Source organism: Mercenaria mercenaria, chromosome 2 (genome assembly GCF_021730395.1).
Source record: "Mercenaria mercenaria strain notata chromosome 2, MADL_Memer_1, whole genome shotgun sequence".
Taxonomy (NCBI): Eukaryota; Metazoa; Mollusca; class Bivalvia; order Venerida; family Veneridae; genus Mercenaria; species Mercenaria mercenaria.
The window spans coordinates 89,010,967-89,028,021 of NC_069362.1; the positions used below are offsets into that span (position 1 = coordinate 89,010,967).

The 17,055-nt window shown below is 33.5% G+C and overlaps 1 protein-coding gene across 6 annotated transcripts in view; it reads left to right on the forward strand.

Moving 5' to 3' along the window:
• Window positions 1-17,055, forward strand: part of LOC123564549 (voltage-dependent T-type calcium channel subunit alpha-1G-like) — a 67,791-nt gene that overhangs the window by 24,862 nt on the left and 25,874 nt on the right. For 4 of the 6 annotated variants that reach the window (XM_053537168.1, XM_053537171.1, XM_053537172.1 and 1 more), the window contains 9 exons: window positions 3,469-3,675; window positions 5,590-5,714; window positions 6,464-6,615; window positions 7,727-7,915; window positions 10,978-11,128; window positions 13,413-13,568; window positions 13,873-14,017; window positions 14,414-14,607; window positions 15,167-15,394. In XM_053537168.1, the coding sequence (XP_053393143.1) occupies window positions 3,469-3,675; window positions 5,590-5,714; window positions 6,464-6,615; window positions 7,727-7,915; window positions 10,978-11,128; window positions 13,413-13,568; window positions 13,873-14,017; window positions 14,414-14,607; window positions 15,167-15,394 (1,547 nt within the window). Of the gene's footprint in view, window positions 1-3,468; window positions 3,676-5,589; window positions 5,715-6,463; window positions 6,616-7,726; window positions 7,916-9,331; window positions 9,450-10,977; window positions 11,129-13,412; window positions 13,569-13,872; window positions 14,018-14,413; window positions 14,608-15,166; window positions 15,395-17,055 lie in introns of all 6 variants that reach the window. The other 2 variants (XM_053537170.1, XM_053537173.1) reach the window with 1 other exon arrangement.

Genomic DNA, 17,055 nt, shown 5'->3' on the forward strand with positions numbered 1-17,055 from the left:
TTAGTTTGAAAGGTACATATTTGAGAATGTAAGCTGTAAAAAAGTAAAATTTATTAAGTAACATTACCGAAGCGAAGGTAATGAGATCCTATCCGCCACTGGTCACTATCCACGGTTTCGTGCACAAGTTGCTAAATTCCACCTAATATTAATAGTGAGCTACAGGGTTTGTTGCAAGTTATAAATACTCGGAACAATTAAATTGTGTTGTATTGAGATAAGAGATAAGATAAAACAGACAAAATACAAAAGCTAATTTTGAAAGGTCTGTATTTATTTAACAAAAGTATGAGCGATTCACTTGGAAATTGCAGTTTGAACAAATGGCTATTATTTAGACATTTCTCGGGACGCACATGCTCAGAACTTGAGGTGGTAAAAAGTGAATTTAATTTTAATTCATAAAAGTATATGCAATATTAAATTTACTTTAAATGTGCAAACTTATGACTTTGAACATAAAATAAATATGCACGAAGTTTTGATGGTATTTTCTTTCGTATCAATACACTTAGCGTATACTGTAAAATGCGTTGTGATGCCTTGTCGATAATCTGGTCCACTATAAAAAACGACATTTCTTGTGTCCTTTTATAAGATAAGAGAGAACGGCTACAGTTAGCGTTTTGTTTGTAAGATATTTAATAACAAAAATAAATAAATTGACCTTATCAGTTGACAGGATGGCAACATTTGTAAAATATCTTCTAACATTGCCTGTTGCCAAGATTCATCAAGAAGCTCATGTTGTATTTTCGCGAATTCGAATATAATTATATTAAAGATTCTTTTTACTTCTCATGGACAACATTTTGTGACGTTATATTTTAGTTCTGGGGGAAAATTACGGAAAAATATCTTTGTCAATATCATACTATACGCACAAGAACACTTCATAACGATACAGTGTAAACTATAATATGTTAACTACAATATAATTTTTTTTCTGTTCAAAGACTGTGTTTCTAGCGTAAAATAATATCCTACAAAATCCTACCCAGAAATGCAGAAAACCAGTATCTCCTAAAAGTGTATAAGATTAATTTTTTAACAACACTTAACTTTTCAAAAAACAAAACAAAAAAAAAAAACAAAAAAAAAAAAAACTATGAACAGAACTGCAATAAAACCGCTCAGTAGAAGTGATACATTCCTGAAAATTTCAGAAGAAAACATATTACGTTTAGCTTTTTCCTGAAAATAAAAGTTCAAGAGAAATATATGCGATTTCATAAGCGACTACTGCGGAATTGATAAATGAAACAAACAAAAAACAAACAACAACACCAAAACTTTACAGCTTTGTCACAACAGTAAGCTTAGAGCTAATATAATATAATAATTAATCAGTATATTGTCCTATACTTGAAAAAAATATGTGTGACCCTGGTTATCGTTATTTCCTTACAGTACAACGTTTACTGCTTCTGCTATTCGATGCATTAAATGTCATCTCTGATCTTACAGTTATGCATATTTTGTACTAAATAAGAAGCGATTTCATGGATTTCTAGAAATAAAGGCAGTTTAAATAATGGTGTGGTGTTCCATTTATCTATACACAAAGTTGTCATTTCGGCAAATTTGTATTGATTGTTCTTGCATTTGTTTTCGTTCCTCGTAATTAAACTTTGGTCTTTTCTACGAAAGACCCGTGGTGACATTTCAACTTCATTATTTCACGATTTCTGCTTCCTGATTTCACGATTTCCACTTCATGAATTCACGAATTCACGATTTCTGCTTCATGATTTCACAATTTCCACTTCATGAATTCACGATTTCACGATTTCCACTTCATGAATTCACGATTTTACGAATTCACGATTTCACGAAAAACTTCACGATTTCTTGATTTCATGATTTCACGATTTCTTGATTTCACGATTTCCACTTCATGAATTCACGATTTCTGCTTCCTGAATTCACGATTTCGACTTCTTGAATTCACGATTTCACGGTTTCCACTTCATGAATTCACGATTTCACGATTTCACGAAAAAACTTCACGATTTCTTGATTTCACAATTTCCACTTCATGAATTCACGATTTCACGATTTCCACTTCATGAATTCACGATTTCACGATTTCAACTTCATGAATTCACGATTTCGTCATTGTGAAATCGTGAATTCGTGAAGTGGAAATCGTGAATTCAAGAAGTGGAAATTGTGAAATCGAGAATTCGTGGAATGGAAATCGTGAATTCATGAAGTGGAAATCGTGAATTCGTGAATTCATGATGTGGAAATCGTGAATTCAGGAAGCAGAAATCGTGAGATCGTGAATTCATGAAGTGGAAATCAAGAAATCGTGAAATCATCAAAACGTGAAGTTTTTTCGTGAAATCGTGAATTCATGAAGTGGAAATCGTGAAGTCGTGAATCCGTGAAATCGTGAATTCATGAAGTGGAAATCTTGAATTCGTGAATTCATGAAGTGGAAATCGTGAAATCAGGAAGAAGAAATCGTGAAATAATGGAGTTGAAATGTCACCACGGGTCTTTCGTACTTTTCTACTAACTTATTTATGACTTCAAAGTTTCATGGTTTGTGTAATTAAATTTCACCTCTGTAACGTCATATGATATATCAGCCTGACTTTGGACATCTGACACTTTGTTTTCGAATTGAACGCCTTATGAGAGATCAAACGTTAAGATTCGTATTAACAAGGCGTTGTAAAAGGTAGTTTTGTCATATTCGAGAGGTCGGAAATTTCATATTTTTTTTTAAATTTTGAGATAATGTTACAATGTCAGTCTTTCAAATTGAACATGTTGACCTGCAAAATTTTTTATAAATTTTAAAAGATTACAATATTCTGGATCAAAGAATTTCTTTTGAAGAAAATCAAAATAGATTATTTATTTCTTGAAAAATATCTTTAATATAAAATTTCTCATTTTCACCCTTATTGTTTAAAACGAGATCAAAATATCTAAGACATGTTTCTATATATATGCTATATTACTTTACTGTCCGTTGGTAGTTTTGTAGTTGTAAAAATTGAAGCATGCAATAAATTGAATATCCTTGACATGTATTTTTTTCGTTTGTCATATACAGAAACATCTTTTTATTTAATGGAAACTAATATGACTTTAAAGTCAGCAGCTGTATTTAGAAGTAAATGTAAATCGATATATCAATATGAGCCGCACCACGAGAAAACCAAAATAGTGGCTTTGCGACCAGCATGGATCCAGACCAGCCTGCGCATCCGCGCAATCTGATCAGGATCCATGCTGTTCGCTTTCAAAGTCTATTGCAATTAGAGAAACTGTTAGCGAACATCATGGATCTTGACCAGACTGCGAGGATGCGCAGGCTGGTCTGGATCCATGCTGGTCGCAAACCCACTATGTTGGTTTTCTCATGGCACGGCTCAGTTTTATTCATTTGAGATTATTTCTTAAAGAGCATGGTTCAACCTAATCTAATTCCATATCAAATATTAATTTCAGGTTTACCTGACACTTATCTGGCAGAGACGGTGAATGACAAGTTTTATCCTCGTATACAATGTGCCTTACCGTGTGACCATGAAATCAGAACTTATCCGTGTTACGACTGTGATTGTGTTGAACATGATCATGAATTTGAAATGGAATATAAACACGACCCTGAAAATTGTGGTTGCAAACAAGAAAACGCACAGAAGAAAAACTCAGGTAGTAAGCATTGTTCAATATTAAATAGATTAAAGATTTATTTGGATATGCTTTTTTTGACGTATGTATTTTCATCAAATTTTAGGAATGACCTTAAAATTGACTTTGGCAATTGACATACCAGGTTTTCATTTCTGAAACCCATTAAACATAATGATTGTCTAAAATTTGAAGCTATTGTAGTAATAGTTTTGTACTCCACGATCAATGTAATCTGTGAAAAGATCATTTGGAAGTATAGAACAAAACCAAGCAAAATGCTAACACACTTTGTTTGATTCAGTCTGTTCATGAGAGGTAATAAAATATGCAACACCCGTCACGTCCCCTAGCAACGGATGAGCCGGAATTCTATTGCAGTAAATTGAATATTTCTCCGTGATCGCAAAAGATCAGAAAATGTATCTATACTGAATCCAAGAAGAACAGGGAAACGTTTTAGAGGAGATCAAAATTAATGTTTTAACTTCTCGTATTTCACGAAATGTATCAATTGTGACCTTTTCTTACTTATAAGGTGGTAAACTTAATTTCCGCCGGCATCGTATTACTTAAATTATACGTAATCAGAGGGTGTCCATTAAACACGGGTGGTAAACGCGCAATCCAATTCCCGCCGGGAATATGCTTAAAATGGGTTGCGCAACGTCCGGTGCTGGTGTTGTGCGTAAAAAAAGACGAAATTGAGGTATGTGAAGTTATGATTTTGCTTAGTATGAGACAAGAATAAATTTTCTCGAAAAAAGCAAAATGCTATTCGACATAGATATGATAATACATCATATGTGTAAAATATCTGGTTTGTAATTTATGATTCGGCTCTATTATCACAAAAACTCTGGCGACACGAAACGTGAAAAAAGTATGAAATCAACTAAAATGGCAGTTTCTGACCTCATATGCCTAATCTGAGGACATCTGACGCTTTGTATGATAACTCAACTGTTATAAAGTAACGAATATCAAAATTATTTATTTCAAATCCTGCTTACGGGGACATAATTGATAAAATAAGCATCGGGAATGGGGTTGCGCACCGGGAATGGAGTTTCTCATATACATCATACTGTGTATAATGTATACGCGCAACTCCATTCCCGGGGCGCAACCCCATTCCCGATTAATTTTTTGCCAATCTTTCCCCCAAAAGCAACATTTCATTTAAGTGTATGTAATATTCATGACTGTTTTACACGTGTTTGATCATTCGAAGCGTCACATTTCCAGAAAGAAGGCACAAGAGTTAGAAAATTTGCATTTTTCATGATTACATGCTTTTTTGACAGCCCGAGCCATCAGAGTTTTCGTGATAACAGAGCTGATTCTTAAATTAATAAGTTGGTATTTCACACATATGATCCTTATTCATTTTTGTGTCGAATAGCATTTTGCTTTTGTTTTCAAAAGCACTCGTAAATGTGTAATTATTTACAAAAACAAAAACTCACCTACCTCGATTTTGTATATATTGATGCGCAACACCAGCACCGGAAGTCGCGCAACCCATTTTTAGCGTATTCCCAGTGGGAATTGGATTTCGCGTTTACCACCCGTGATTAAAGACCTTAAATCACTGCATTCCAGTTAAATGAAATATGAAACACGTTTTAATACAAGTATTCATCAACTCCCCGTTTCATGAACTAAAACGACAGTCAGCTTTATTGAAATATGCATTGACGTTCATCAAACTAAAACAACTGAAGTTTGTACTGAACTCAAAAAATGCTTCATCTTCAGACTCATGCATAACTTTATATTACTATTTATGATGAAAAACTAAAACAGCAAAAATTATATTACCACTCGTGATGACATAATGGAAAAAAACAGCTTGTTAAATCGAATTTTGTATTTCTATTCATCATGAATTAAAACAATAACAAAAACATGCACTGAACTTTGTATTTACAGCATGGTATATACGTGAAGCAAGAAGGAAAGTTGAGCTTATGGTCGAACACAGGATCTTTCAGCGAGGCATCTTAGCAGCTATTTTATTCAACACTTTCAGCATGGGGATAGAATATCATAATCAGGTAAATAAAAGTGAAAACCAGTTCTGAAAATATGACTATTTCGACAGTATAGCATGTAGCCAGTAACATATAAGTATTCTTGAAAAGACAGGAATAATATTAGACACAGATGAAATGAATAGTGACATTTTCAGAACTTTAGATGCAACATACGTAACAGGGAAAAAACTCATTTACATTTCTGTTTCTTTTGTGCTCTTGCATAGGCAAAATCTCAGACTGTTGAATTTTCCGTTTCCGATGTCGTACAATTACGGAAAAATTTTAGACAGTGTAGTTTTCCATTTACGCTGTCTTGATCTTATAACAGAATAAATTCAGACAGTTTAGTGTTCCATTTACGTTATCGTGCTCTTGCAACGGTAAAATTTAAGAATGTTTAGCTTTCCATTTACGTTGTCGAGCTGTTGCAACGGTAACTGTTTTATTCAACGAAATGCATTGCAAGAACTTCGCACGAGAAGATTTCTTTATGATATATTTCGTACTCATGTTATGCAATATAAGGTAGCATCCCAGCATGTTCATATTTAATTTATTCACTAAAAGGATACCACCAGTTATATATATTTTTATATAGATGCATTCATGCTTCGTTTGTGTCTCCGACAATATAGTAAGCACTAAACTTGTCAGCACTTATACCCTCCGTTATTATTTTTTATATTATTAAATGAAAAGCAAATAAACATCTTATATACAAGCTTGTGTGATTAAAAAACTGCATTAGACGTTTTGATCTGTTTCAGCCTGAAGGACTCACCAGAGTTTTAGAATATAGCAACTACGCATTTGCTACATTGTTCGCCATTGAAATGTTTCTAAAGCTGATCTCATATGGTTTGTTTGGTTACATTAAAAATGGGTTCAATGTCTTTGATGGAGTTATTGTTATCCTCAGGTAATTGTTCTGATGTATTCACTAATAAGATTCTCCCTTGCTGTCCGCTATTCATGTATATACATATATACATGTATGTAAAATGTATTTACATCTCGTAATAAACAGCTAAGGCACTGTCGTTCTTTACACGTACAATAACTGGCCAAGCAGTATTGTAATCATTTATTTACTTGTTATCATTTTGTAAAGTCTTGAGGGTGTAGTAATTTCATATACTTACATTGATTACTCTGGATTGCTGCAAACAATTCAATATCACTGGAAATAGGTGAAATTAGCAGCCTAGATTAATGAAACTAGAGTGTTAAAGTGGAGAAACGATCGATGCCTTTACTCTACTTAATGAAATTAAATGTACAGAAAATGTACAACCCACGTAACGAATCAATAACATGAAATATAAGATAAAGCTTTGCATTTAAAATCTGAATTTTATAGCAGGGGGTGGGGGTTTGGGCATTCTTTCAAAAATAATGTGCGTTATGTAAGCCATCTGTTTCTGCGTGCTCTACACAGTCTTGTGGTGCTTAAATGGTATTTAATAGTTTGTTGCCAAAAATGTGATATCGCCTTCAGTACTATATAATGCTGAGACTAATTTTATTAATTTACTCTTTTTTTTCTTTAATCTTTTTATTCCTTATGCTTGCGTGTGGGTTAAGTAACAGACCGTCTGTTTGCGAGGAAAAGGGCACTTAAATTTGCACAAGGACATGTAACCATTTTAATGGTTTAGAATAATCTACGTCGTCTACGCAATTCAAATATAAGAATATGCAAATTTCATTCTTTGTACAGTCTTGAAGAAAAGTTATCTGAGATAGGGAAATGAGTATCTTTAGGTTATGTGAGATCGTGTAGTATCTTTTCGCGTAGTGAACTCTAGATACAATGTCGTTACAAGTGGCATGGAAACATATGAAATGCAAGATCTTGTGTTCGCGAGTGTAAGATTTTTTATCTTTCATGTAAAACAATTAAAATTTTCTTCTCATTTTAAGATTTTTAAGTTTTGATTAGTATCGGCGAAATACATCATTGATATTATTGAGTAGTGCACTGGAAACATGTAGTAATTTGCTTATTATCTTCTAAATATACATTTCAGCCTCGTTGAACTATTAAATCAGGATGGAGGAAGCGGGTTATCAGTTTTACGCACGTTCCGGTTGCTAAGGATCCTGAAACTCGTGCGTTTCATGCCTGCATTGCAGAGACAGTTGATTGTGATGTTACGGACGATGGATAATGTCGCCACGTTCTTTGCCTTATTGTTACTTTTTATGTTTATATTTAGGTAAGTTTTGCAGTTAGATTTCTCATTTATATTACAGGATTAGGAGAATGAAGTTTGTCCTTATTTTGTTCCTTTGAAAATCACGCCATTCCTTTTAAAGGGGGACGCCTCTAGAATATTTCTCAAAGATTTTAATTGCTAGTAAAAGCAGCTAACTCTCATTTATTGATATAAGCACTCGTGGTTTTTACGAAACATGCAGGCAAAATATGTTCTGCATAAGTAACACAGTGACAATCTATGTAGTTCAATATTTAGCTAAACGTAATGTTATATTAAGTGACTTATTTAATATTGACTTACACTTTGGTATTTTACAGACATTTAGATCTGTTGTATCAAAGTATATGTCTTGAGGCATGTCCCTTTAAAGGCTTAGTCAGTTTAGGCCACATAATAAACCACTCAACAGAAACAGCTATATCTGTTGTGGTTGGAAAACGGTTGGCAGATCTATTTGATGCAAATATATGTCAACATTGTTACACTCTTCTTGAAAACAAGCTAGTGTAAAAATCCGATGTTAAATCATCATGTTTAATGTTCAGCCCAACGTAAATGCTGTGACCTTCGTGGCCTGTTGGTTAAGGTCGCTGACGTCGAATCATTCTTCCCTCACCTATTTGGCTTCGAACCTCGACTTGGATTTAGAATTATTCATGTTGACTTATGGAAGTTATGGTATGTGATTCTAGTCAGGTACCCGCACGTGCCTGAAACAGTACCCGGAGGGGCATATGGGTCTTTCTCCAGAAAGTCGCCAAATGACATAAATATTGATATGTATCATCTGATTAAGAAATACGTCGAGCTAGAGTTTTTGCAAAGGCATATAACCGTTGAAAGGAGATAATAGTTAAAACAACATTTACAACGCAGTTTTTGATATTATTTGTATACAGTTCTAGGAAAATGTATATTCTGACGACGCAGCGGCTTTATATTTTAAGAAGATGTCTGAATAGAAAGTTTTGGAGTTCTGGTACACGTAAATAAAGACGGATGTTTATAGTTGTCTGTGGCATTTGTATGATAAATTAGCTTTACGCCAGCAAGATTTATTACTTTTTCTCAGTCTGGTGACAAATAAATGATGACTAATGCTAAGTTTTTATAGGGTAATTGACCAAGCTGTGTCTGTATTCTATTGTTGTTTGAATGAAGTTTCTAGAGAGTATGTACGAACTAGTACATAGCATCATATATCTGGTTAATAATGTCAAAATACAATGTAAGATGTATTGATCATGTTTGGAGCCGAATGTGGTCTAATTTGGAGATGGCCGTTATCTCTCTATATATATTCGAACAAAAATATTTTTGTACAGTCATATGTTATGAAGTTTGCTCTTGCACTTGAACAGTGTGAAGGTATGCGTAGTTTCATTTGTTATTTTAATTATATGTTTTATACAGCGTTCTTGGTATGAATCTTTTTGGATGCAAGTTTTGTCGATATCGCCGGAACGGTACCTACTACTGTGATAGAAAGAACTTTGATTCCCTTTTATGGGCTATAATAACCGTGTTCCAGGTATGGGCAAATATTCTCCGTTCGCCTGATGTTCCCATAGACTTGCATGCCCATACTGACCATTGTCTATAGTCATGCTAAACGCCTTCCTAGTTGTCAAGAACCGTACTTCGTTCGTCCGGTATTTCTAAGTATGCTTGGGCTCTACACTATGCCATCATCTGCCGCCAGTGTTGTTTATACTGATGATATTCTCAATCGTTTTTGGGTGTTTGAAATCGTTCTTGTCAAATTTAACACGAATGACTCGGAAGCTCACATGAAATACGAGAGTCCAATCATATTACAACGTACAGAGTGGTAACTGCCGTAGAATCACTAATCACCTAATAGTTACTAACAAACAATCTGTAGAAGCTTCCTTTTTAATTCGTATAGCACAGAATATAGTTGCTTATGTTATGCTTACAGTTTATTTCATTATCCCATACATACATATATATACACACACCTATCAAACGTTCTCTTGGCATAAAATAAAACTTCGCCTGCTTTTGGTCACGGATAAAGTAAAATGTACAAATTCATTGTTTTTTGGATAATGTCTATTGACACGTGTTTTGTTTTATAACAAAGGTCCGTTTTACGAGTCAGTATAAGCATTTAAATGTTGCACAAGCGAGGCGGAAACAAAACCTAAAGAATCAAATTGAAGCAGATATTGACTTGGAGAATGTCGCTATGTTGGCAAACAATATCAAAAAGTACGTTGTTCCGTTTGGACCATCGATATTCTTATTACTGAAACCCATACCTCGAAAGTCGGTATCACGAAACTACGATGACGAAAGTCGAAATCACGATGATGAAAGTCGAAATCACGATAGTGAAGTCGAAATCACGATGGCGAAAACGCCAAACTATGATGATGAAAAATTCAAAATCATGAAACCACGATGATGAAATTGCGATATCATTTTGCATGTTCACCATCGTGGTTTCGTGTTTTCATCATCGTGGTTTCGACTTTCACAATATAACTTTCAACTTTCCACTTTAGTCGTCGTAGATTTGACTTCCACCATTGTGGTTTCGACTTTCATTATCGTGCTTTCGATTTTCATCATCGTGCTTCCGCCTTTTGACTTTCATCATCGGAACCACAATGTTGAAAGTCCAAACTACGACTTTGAAAGTCGAAACTATGATGACGAAAGTCGAAAGCACGGTGATGAAAACACGAAACCACGATTGCGAAAACGCGAAATGATATCGCGTTTCATCATCGTGGTTTCGTGATTTTGACTTTCACCTTCGCAGTTTCGGTTTTCACCCATCGTGTTTTCGACTTTCATCAAGGTAGTTTCGTGGTTTCGACTTTCGAGATATGGGCTTCAGAAATAAAAAATATCGATGGTCCAGACGGAACACCGTAAAAGAGACACATGCACATCCGTGTTTTTATATGTATATACACCGTTCTTTACACAAGGGTGTACTGTAGTGTATGTGTGTCACATGCAGAAGTTGTTACGTATTGTTTTGTCACTGTGATAAATAATTGGCGTGTATTTTTCTTGTACTCCAGTGTTCTAGGTATGAACTTGTTTGGTGGTAAATTTTGTTGGAAGTCGGACGGATCAACATGCAATTGTAACGAGTATCTTGAACCGAACATTTGTGAATGTGACAGGGCAAACTTTAATACCCTATTATGGTCACTTGTAACTGTGTTTCAGGTACTTTTGGCAACAAATCTTTATATTTTATTTCATGTTTCTTCGTGTACACCACTAAATTCAATCGGATTGCATTTTCTTCTCGCACATTTTAGAATGACATTTGGTCATGAATGCTCTGCAGGAAAGGTTTATTCCAACCCAGTGAAATTCATATATCCACAAGTCAAATAAATCTGGTATATCTGTCTTTATTTGTAATATGTTACTGAAAATTGTGCGCCCGGAAGCACCATTTATATATCTCAGAAAAAAAGCAAGGATATCATTATTTTTATCAGTAATATCAGAAGGACCTTAAGCAATAGAGAAGGAGTTACAAAAGAAGGAGTTACATGGCTATTTGTTTGTGAAAAAAAAACCACAATTGTAGTAACTTAATACATACATTAACAGGACTGGAATAAAGCGGAATGAAAACTATTCTTTACGTTCAGTTTTACCTATATTCAGTTTCACATTTACGTAACAGTGTTATTAGCAATTTTATACGTTACTAACACAATGTAGGAAAATTAGGTGTTCAATTATTGCCATAAACCCTGTCTTATTTTGTATCAAGAAGACAAAATGAATTGATAAAATGTTTGTCATTTTTTAAAAAAAATGAATCTAAACTAAATTGATGCCTGGGCCCTGTTTATATTGTTTATAAATAGACAGTATTAATATGACCTTTCAATATTCAAATATTCCGTAAAGATAGCCTTATAAATGAAACATTTCCAAAGGTACTGTAGCAGAACATAAAAGTACTATTATATTGAACATGGTTTAATATTTAAAGCTTTATTATCAAATCAAAATGTTTGATTTCTAATCTCGTGATATATGAATTCATTTGGTTGGCATTCAGCATTTCCGCAAATCCTTTTCGTTACCTTACATGAATGTTATGTGCTTAGAATTTTTCCAGATTATTTTCTTAACATTAACAACTGGATGAATGCTGTTATTGATAACAATTATTTTGGAAAACACCTCCTTCGTTCATCAAAGTTATTCCATTTATAACGTATTTGCACTGTTGATTGCGCAGCATAGCAACATATAAATTGATTAACCTTCTCAAGTGTTGTTCATTCAGTGCGTTTTTATATAAAAAAAGAATAAAAAAGTATGGTAGACTTTACTGAGATCAGTCTGAATTCCGATGGAACAGAGATATTTGTAGGACAACATTGACAAATATTAGCACAGCGAGAAACTACCAGAATTATAATAAATCGGTTACATATTCCATCGACATTTATCCGAGAACGGCTTTTGATGCACAGACGCAAATGTATACTGTTTGTGTATACCTTTGTTTGCTGCTGGTGTGTAGTGTAATATAGCATGTGAATGCTACCTTTTAGATATTTGTTTCATTATGTTGTTACATTATAGGAAATGTAACCTTGACCTTTTTTTAGTCATATACTTGTTTTATCTTGTAGGCATAGAACACACTCCTTTGCATGTTGCTTTGATGTTGTCAAGCATGTAATAATAATGTAACTACCAGGCATGACAAACATTGCAAATGGTGCATTAGTATATAAGGTTATCAGTTTCATACAATACATGTCTTATCGAAAGAAAACATCTTGGATCATGTACATAATTCAGTTTATTTATTTATTTATTTAGATTAGATGATTACAATTTTATCACAAAAAGCGAAAAAAAAAAAATCCCATTTGCTGCACTTTTGGGATACAGGTGATGTTTGCATGTGGACAGGACGCGGCAGACACGTGCGACAACACATTTACCTAATTTACGTTAGAGTTAGAATCTTGATTGCAGTTTAGATATTTTAGCAGATTTAAACAAGAAATATTGCCGTTTATATGTAAAAAATGATTACTATTTGCTTGTTTAGTCATTAGCTGACTAATTTTATTTTTTTTTAATTTTAAACAACATTGTTTCGCATATTTTATTAGCACCGCTGAGCAAATAGAATACGTAGATTGCATGTTGAATTTCTTAGTATTCAAGAATATTTTTTCATATGTTAAATAAAGTTTCAATAATTTAATGTTTTATTATTAAACAAATGTTTCATTTACAAACTGATATATATTAATTCTGTATTCCAATTATATAGGCATGTGTTAACGTTTATTGATAAATAAAATTTCTTCGAAATATTCATTTTATTCAGTATCGATTCGGTTATATCCATAAAGCATTTTAAGCAAAAAAAAATCTTATCAAGAAATTAATTACAAATGCTTCTCTTAGATTATTATTGTTATATATATCTAATACATTTTTATAATGTTTATTCATCAAGGTGCTAACTCAAGAAGATTGGAATACTGTTTTATATAACGGCATGGAGAAAACGTCTGCATGGGCTGCCCTTTACTTCGTAGCCCTGATGACATTTGGCAACTATGTACTGTTTAACCTTCTAGTGGCCATTCTTGTTGAAGGATTTTCGTCTGAGGTTCGTGAAATAAAACATTTGTTAAATTAACAGTGAAAATTGTAAAAAGATTAGAATGTGTATGTACCAAAATTTATGTAAATGGATCTAAAAGTAGGCCATAAATTTTCGTACTCTTTATTTTTAGATTGATATAAGTATGATATTATTTTTGATGGACAGTAAGCATATATGTCTTTCAGTGTTTAAAATTCTTTGATTACAATATTAAGTAACAAGTAAGTTGCATTGAATTGTCTTATACAACATATCAATAATTGCATAGGCTCATGTTTTCCTTCAATTATTTTTCTTATGCTCGCAGGAGGAAGAAAAGAAAAAGCGACGAGATTCCATTAAGGAGAGAAAGCTGGAAGTAATCATGGAAACCAATAACAATGAACAAAGAGACTCTGTAAAAGAAAAGGTTGCCGAGGTGTTAGACGTGAAAATTAACAACAAAGAAAAAGGTAGGACATTGTCCCTTAATAAAACGCATTCATTCTATTTACAAAACACACAAAAATGATTAATTTTATTCATCTATTATCAGAGTGCCAAAACAAAAAGCCGACAATAAATACCTTCATTATTTCTTAATCAGTCATTGACCATGCTGATTTTGTTTTTTCAGTATTTCATATTTCTTCATTTAAAATATCGTCTTTGTGTTCCTTTATATACAGAAATCTTATCATACACATAAATACATCGAAAGCGAGAATCATTTTGCTATTAACGAATTGACGTGTTTAGACTTGACCAGAATGCGACCCGGGAATCCATTAGTTGTTTTCTGAATCTTGAAGACAGACTAATGAGCTCTGTCATCTGTTATTATGTTGTTTTGTCATGACTATATACAGAAAAGATGCTGGGGTTAAACAAGGTGTCAAAGGATGAGAACAACAAGGTTTTTACTTTACCTCCGCCAGTCATTACACACACAGAGGCCACGCCCATGGCAACACCACAAGGTTCTCCTAATGAACACTCTGAAAGAGAAATCAACATGCAAAGACAAGCAGATACAAATTCACTTACAGTTGAAATCCCTACCGTACGTAGTTTTGTACATTGCTTTATTGTAAGAGTCTGAAACTCTTGCTTTACGACGGGATTTTTTGCACAACAATAAGTATTTTGCAGTATCTAATTTAACCATAGAAAATAAGTTAACAGTAATTGATAAATAGTACACGAAAACAATGTTAATGTTTATTCTTTCTTAAATATTTTATACAACGACTTTGGACAAAAAGAACTTGAAGTGCTAAATTGCACAAAGCTACAAGGATAATGGGAGATGTACTTTAGAAATCGTTATAAAAGACAAAATTATTACGTTCCATACTGCTATTATGGGTAATATAAATGTCAGGTTCTATGTTTCAAGGCCGGATAAAATGTCAGTTTCTGTTTTCAATGACAGATAAAGTAGGTATATGTGTGCTAGACAGAGGTCATTTTAAGGGCATTGGGGTTAGATACACTACACGATTGCCGCTCAGTCTCTCTGCACTCAAAAATACATTTTGCACTTCGTTTTATCTTTAATTTCTAAAATAACCGTTGGTAATAATATAAATACTGTATTTTTTTCTTGCACATTTTTTCAGCTTAACAATGTTGCACAGCGTTTATCCCTCAATTCATCATTATCACTGTCATCGAACCGCTTGAGTTGTAACCTTTCACGTGCCTCCAGCTGTCGAACCCCCACTGTAAGTTTCCGAACATCATCAAGAATGTCAGCACGTGTCTCACCCCGTCCGTCACCGCGACCTTCACCTCGACTCTGGAGGTCACTTAGTTATGGCAGTCGCAGAAATAGTTGGAAAATGAAGGTAATATGTTTTTTTTTGTAAATTTTATTTGATATCTCCACTGGCATAGTAATACAAATTTCAACTCTTACTCTGTCATGCTCGCATACCAGAAGACTACTATCATGGTTCCCTATCGATCGTCGCGGAATTTTCACGAACCTCTGTTGGATGAGAATGTTACTCTACATGCTTCGGCTAAAAGTTTACATAAGCTTGAAATGAAATCATAATTATTCTCAAAAAGCGATTTCATCCTTTATTCATTTATGGATGATCAAACAACATACCTGTTTCTGATGCTATATAATCTTTCTTTTTTCTTATTTTTTCCTATATATTTTATTCTAGAGTCGAGAAAATCATTTTGATAAGTAGATATATGTGTCTCAAAACCCTTTGTCCTTAATTAGATTCAGGTAGGGCAGCACAGCTGCTTAACATCAAATATACCGATAAAACATGCTTGTATTTTTATGTGACTCTCACCTAAATACAGACATATTAATATTACCAAAGAAAAAACACGTTCATTTAGGAAATTTCATTGACGTCAATTACAGTTATATATCGCCATGTGCCTTAAATGCAGCTATCTTTAGTCTAGCCAATTATTTGTAACTGAGAACAGTCTTTCCTGAAAATAACTGTTAATTAAATCAAGGCAACGAAGGATCAAAGGCAATATATGTACATGCATGATGAAGAATATCGCCTAGAATGTAAATGAAAAATGGTTGGATGAAAGGAATGATTGGCAGATTCTCATTTCAATAAAATGTCTGATTTCGAACGCATCTGAGTTCAGATGTGCAGCGGCCTAGTGGTCAATTTTTCAGCCATTTTAACGATGAACCAAAGTATATCAGACGATGTAACACACGAAGGTGTTCTTCAAATCTAAATTCTTACATGCTGATTAAAACATGTTGTGTTGAAATTATTTCATCCGAGAAGTAATGAAATAGGACTCATACGGATATTTGACGTTTTAATTGACGTCATGATGTTCTCCCAGCGGTCCGCACATCAATCTTTGTTTTTCACATATAACTGACGAACGATCGAGTCAAGTTAGTTAGTAAACTGTTTTGAAGATTCAAGTTTTTCATTTCATATATATCTTATAAATTTGTATTTATCTGAAATCGTATTATTAAGTTTTAAAATCTTGCACATGTTATCATTTTGTTAAACTCGTTTTATCGTGTACAAGCATATATATGTTTCGGACAGTGAAAGCTAGAAAGTCACCATATAACATTTAATTGTTTTGGTGTGACGTTAAACAAAACAAAATGAACAAACAAATTGAACAAATAGGTCTCAGCCAATTACTGTAAAAAGCAAGTCTGTTTTGAAATGCATGAATAGATTAAACAGTCAAATATTTTAAAACAGACAGTATAACACCTAATACAGCAATCCGTTAAAATATGAAATATAAGTTACTTCATTCAGTACTAAAATGTTAGTATTGAAACGATATCATAATGGCCTTGTTATATATGCGGAGGTCCATCTTGGATTGGGCCAAGGTGAAAGGCTGAGGGCTAATATACGACTGCTAAATTACAAATAATCTAGTTAATATGAAATTACTTGATTAATAATAACTTTGATATTGAAATCCATATTGGTTCCCAAAAGTAAGCCACCGAAAAGGCCTGAACCCCGTATTG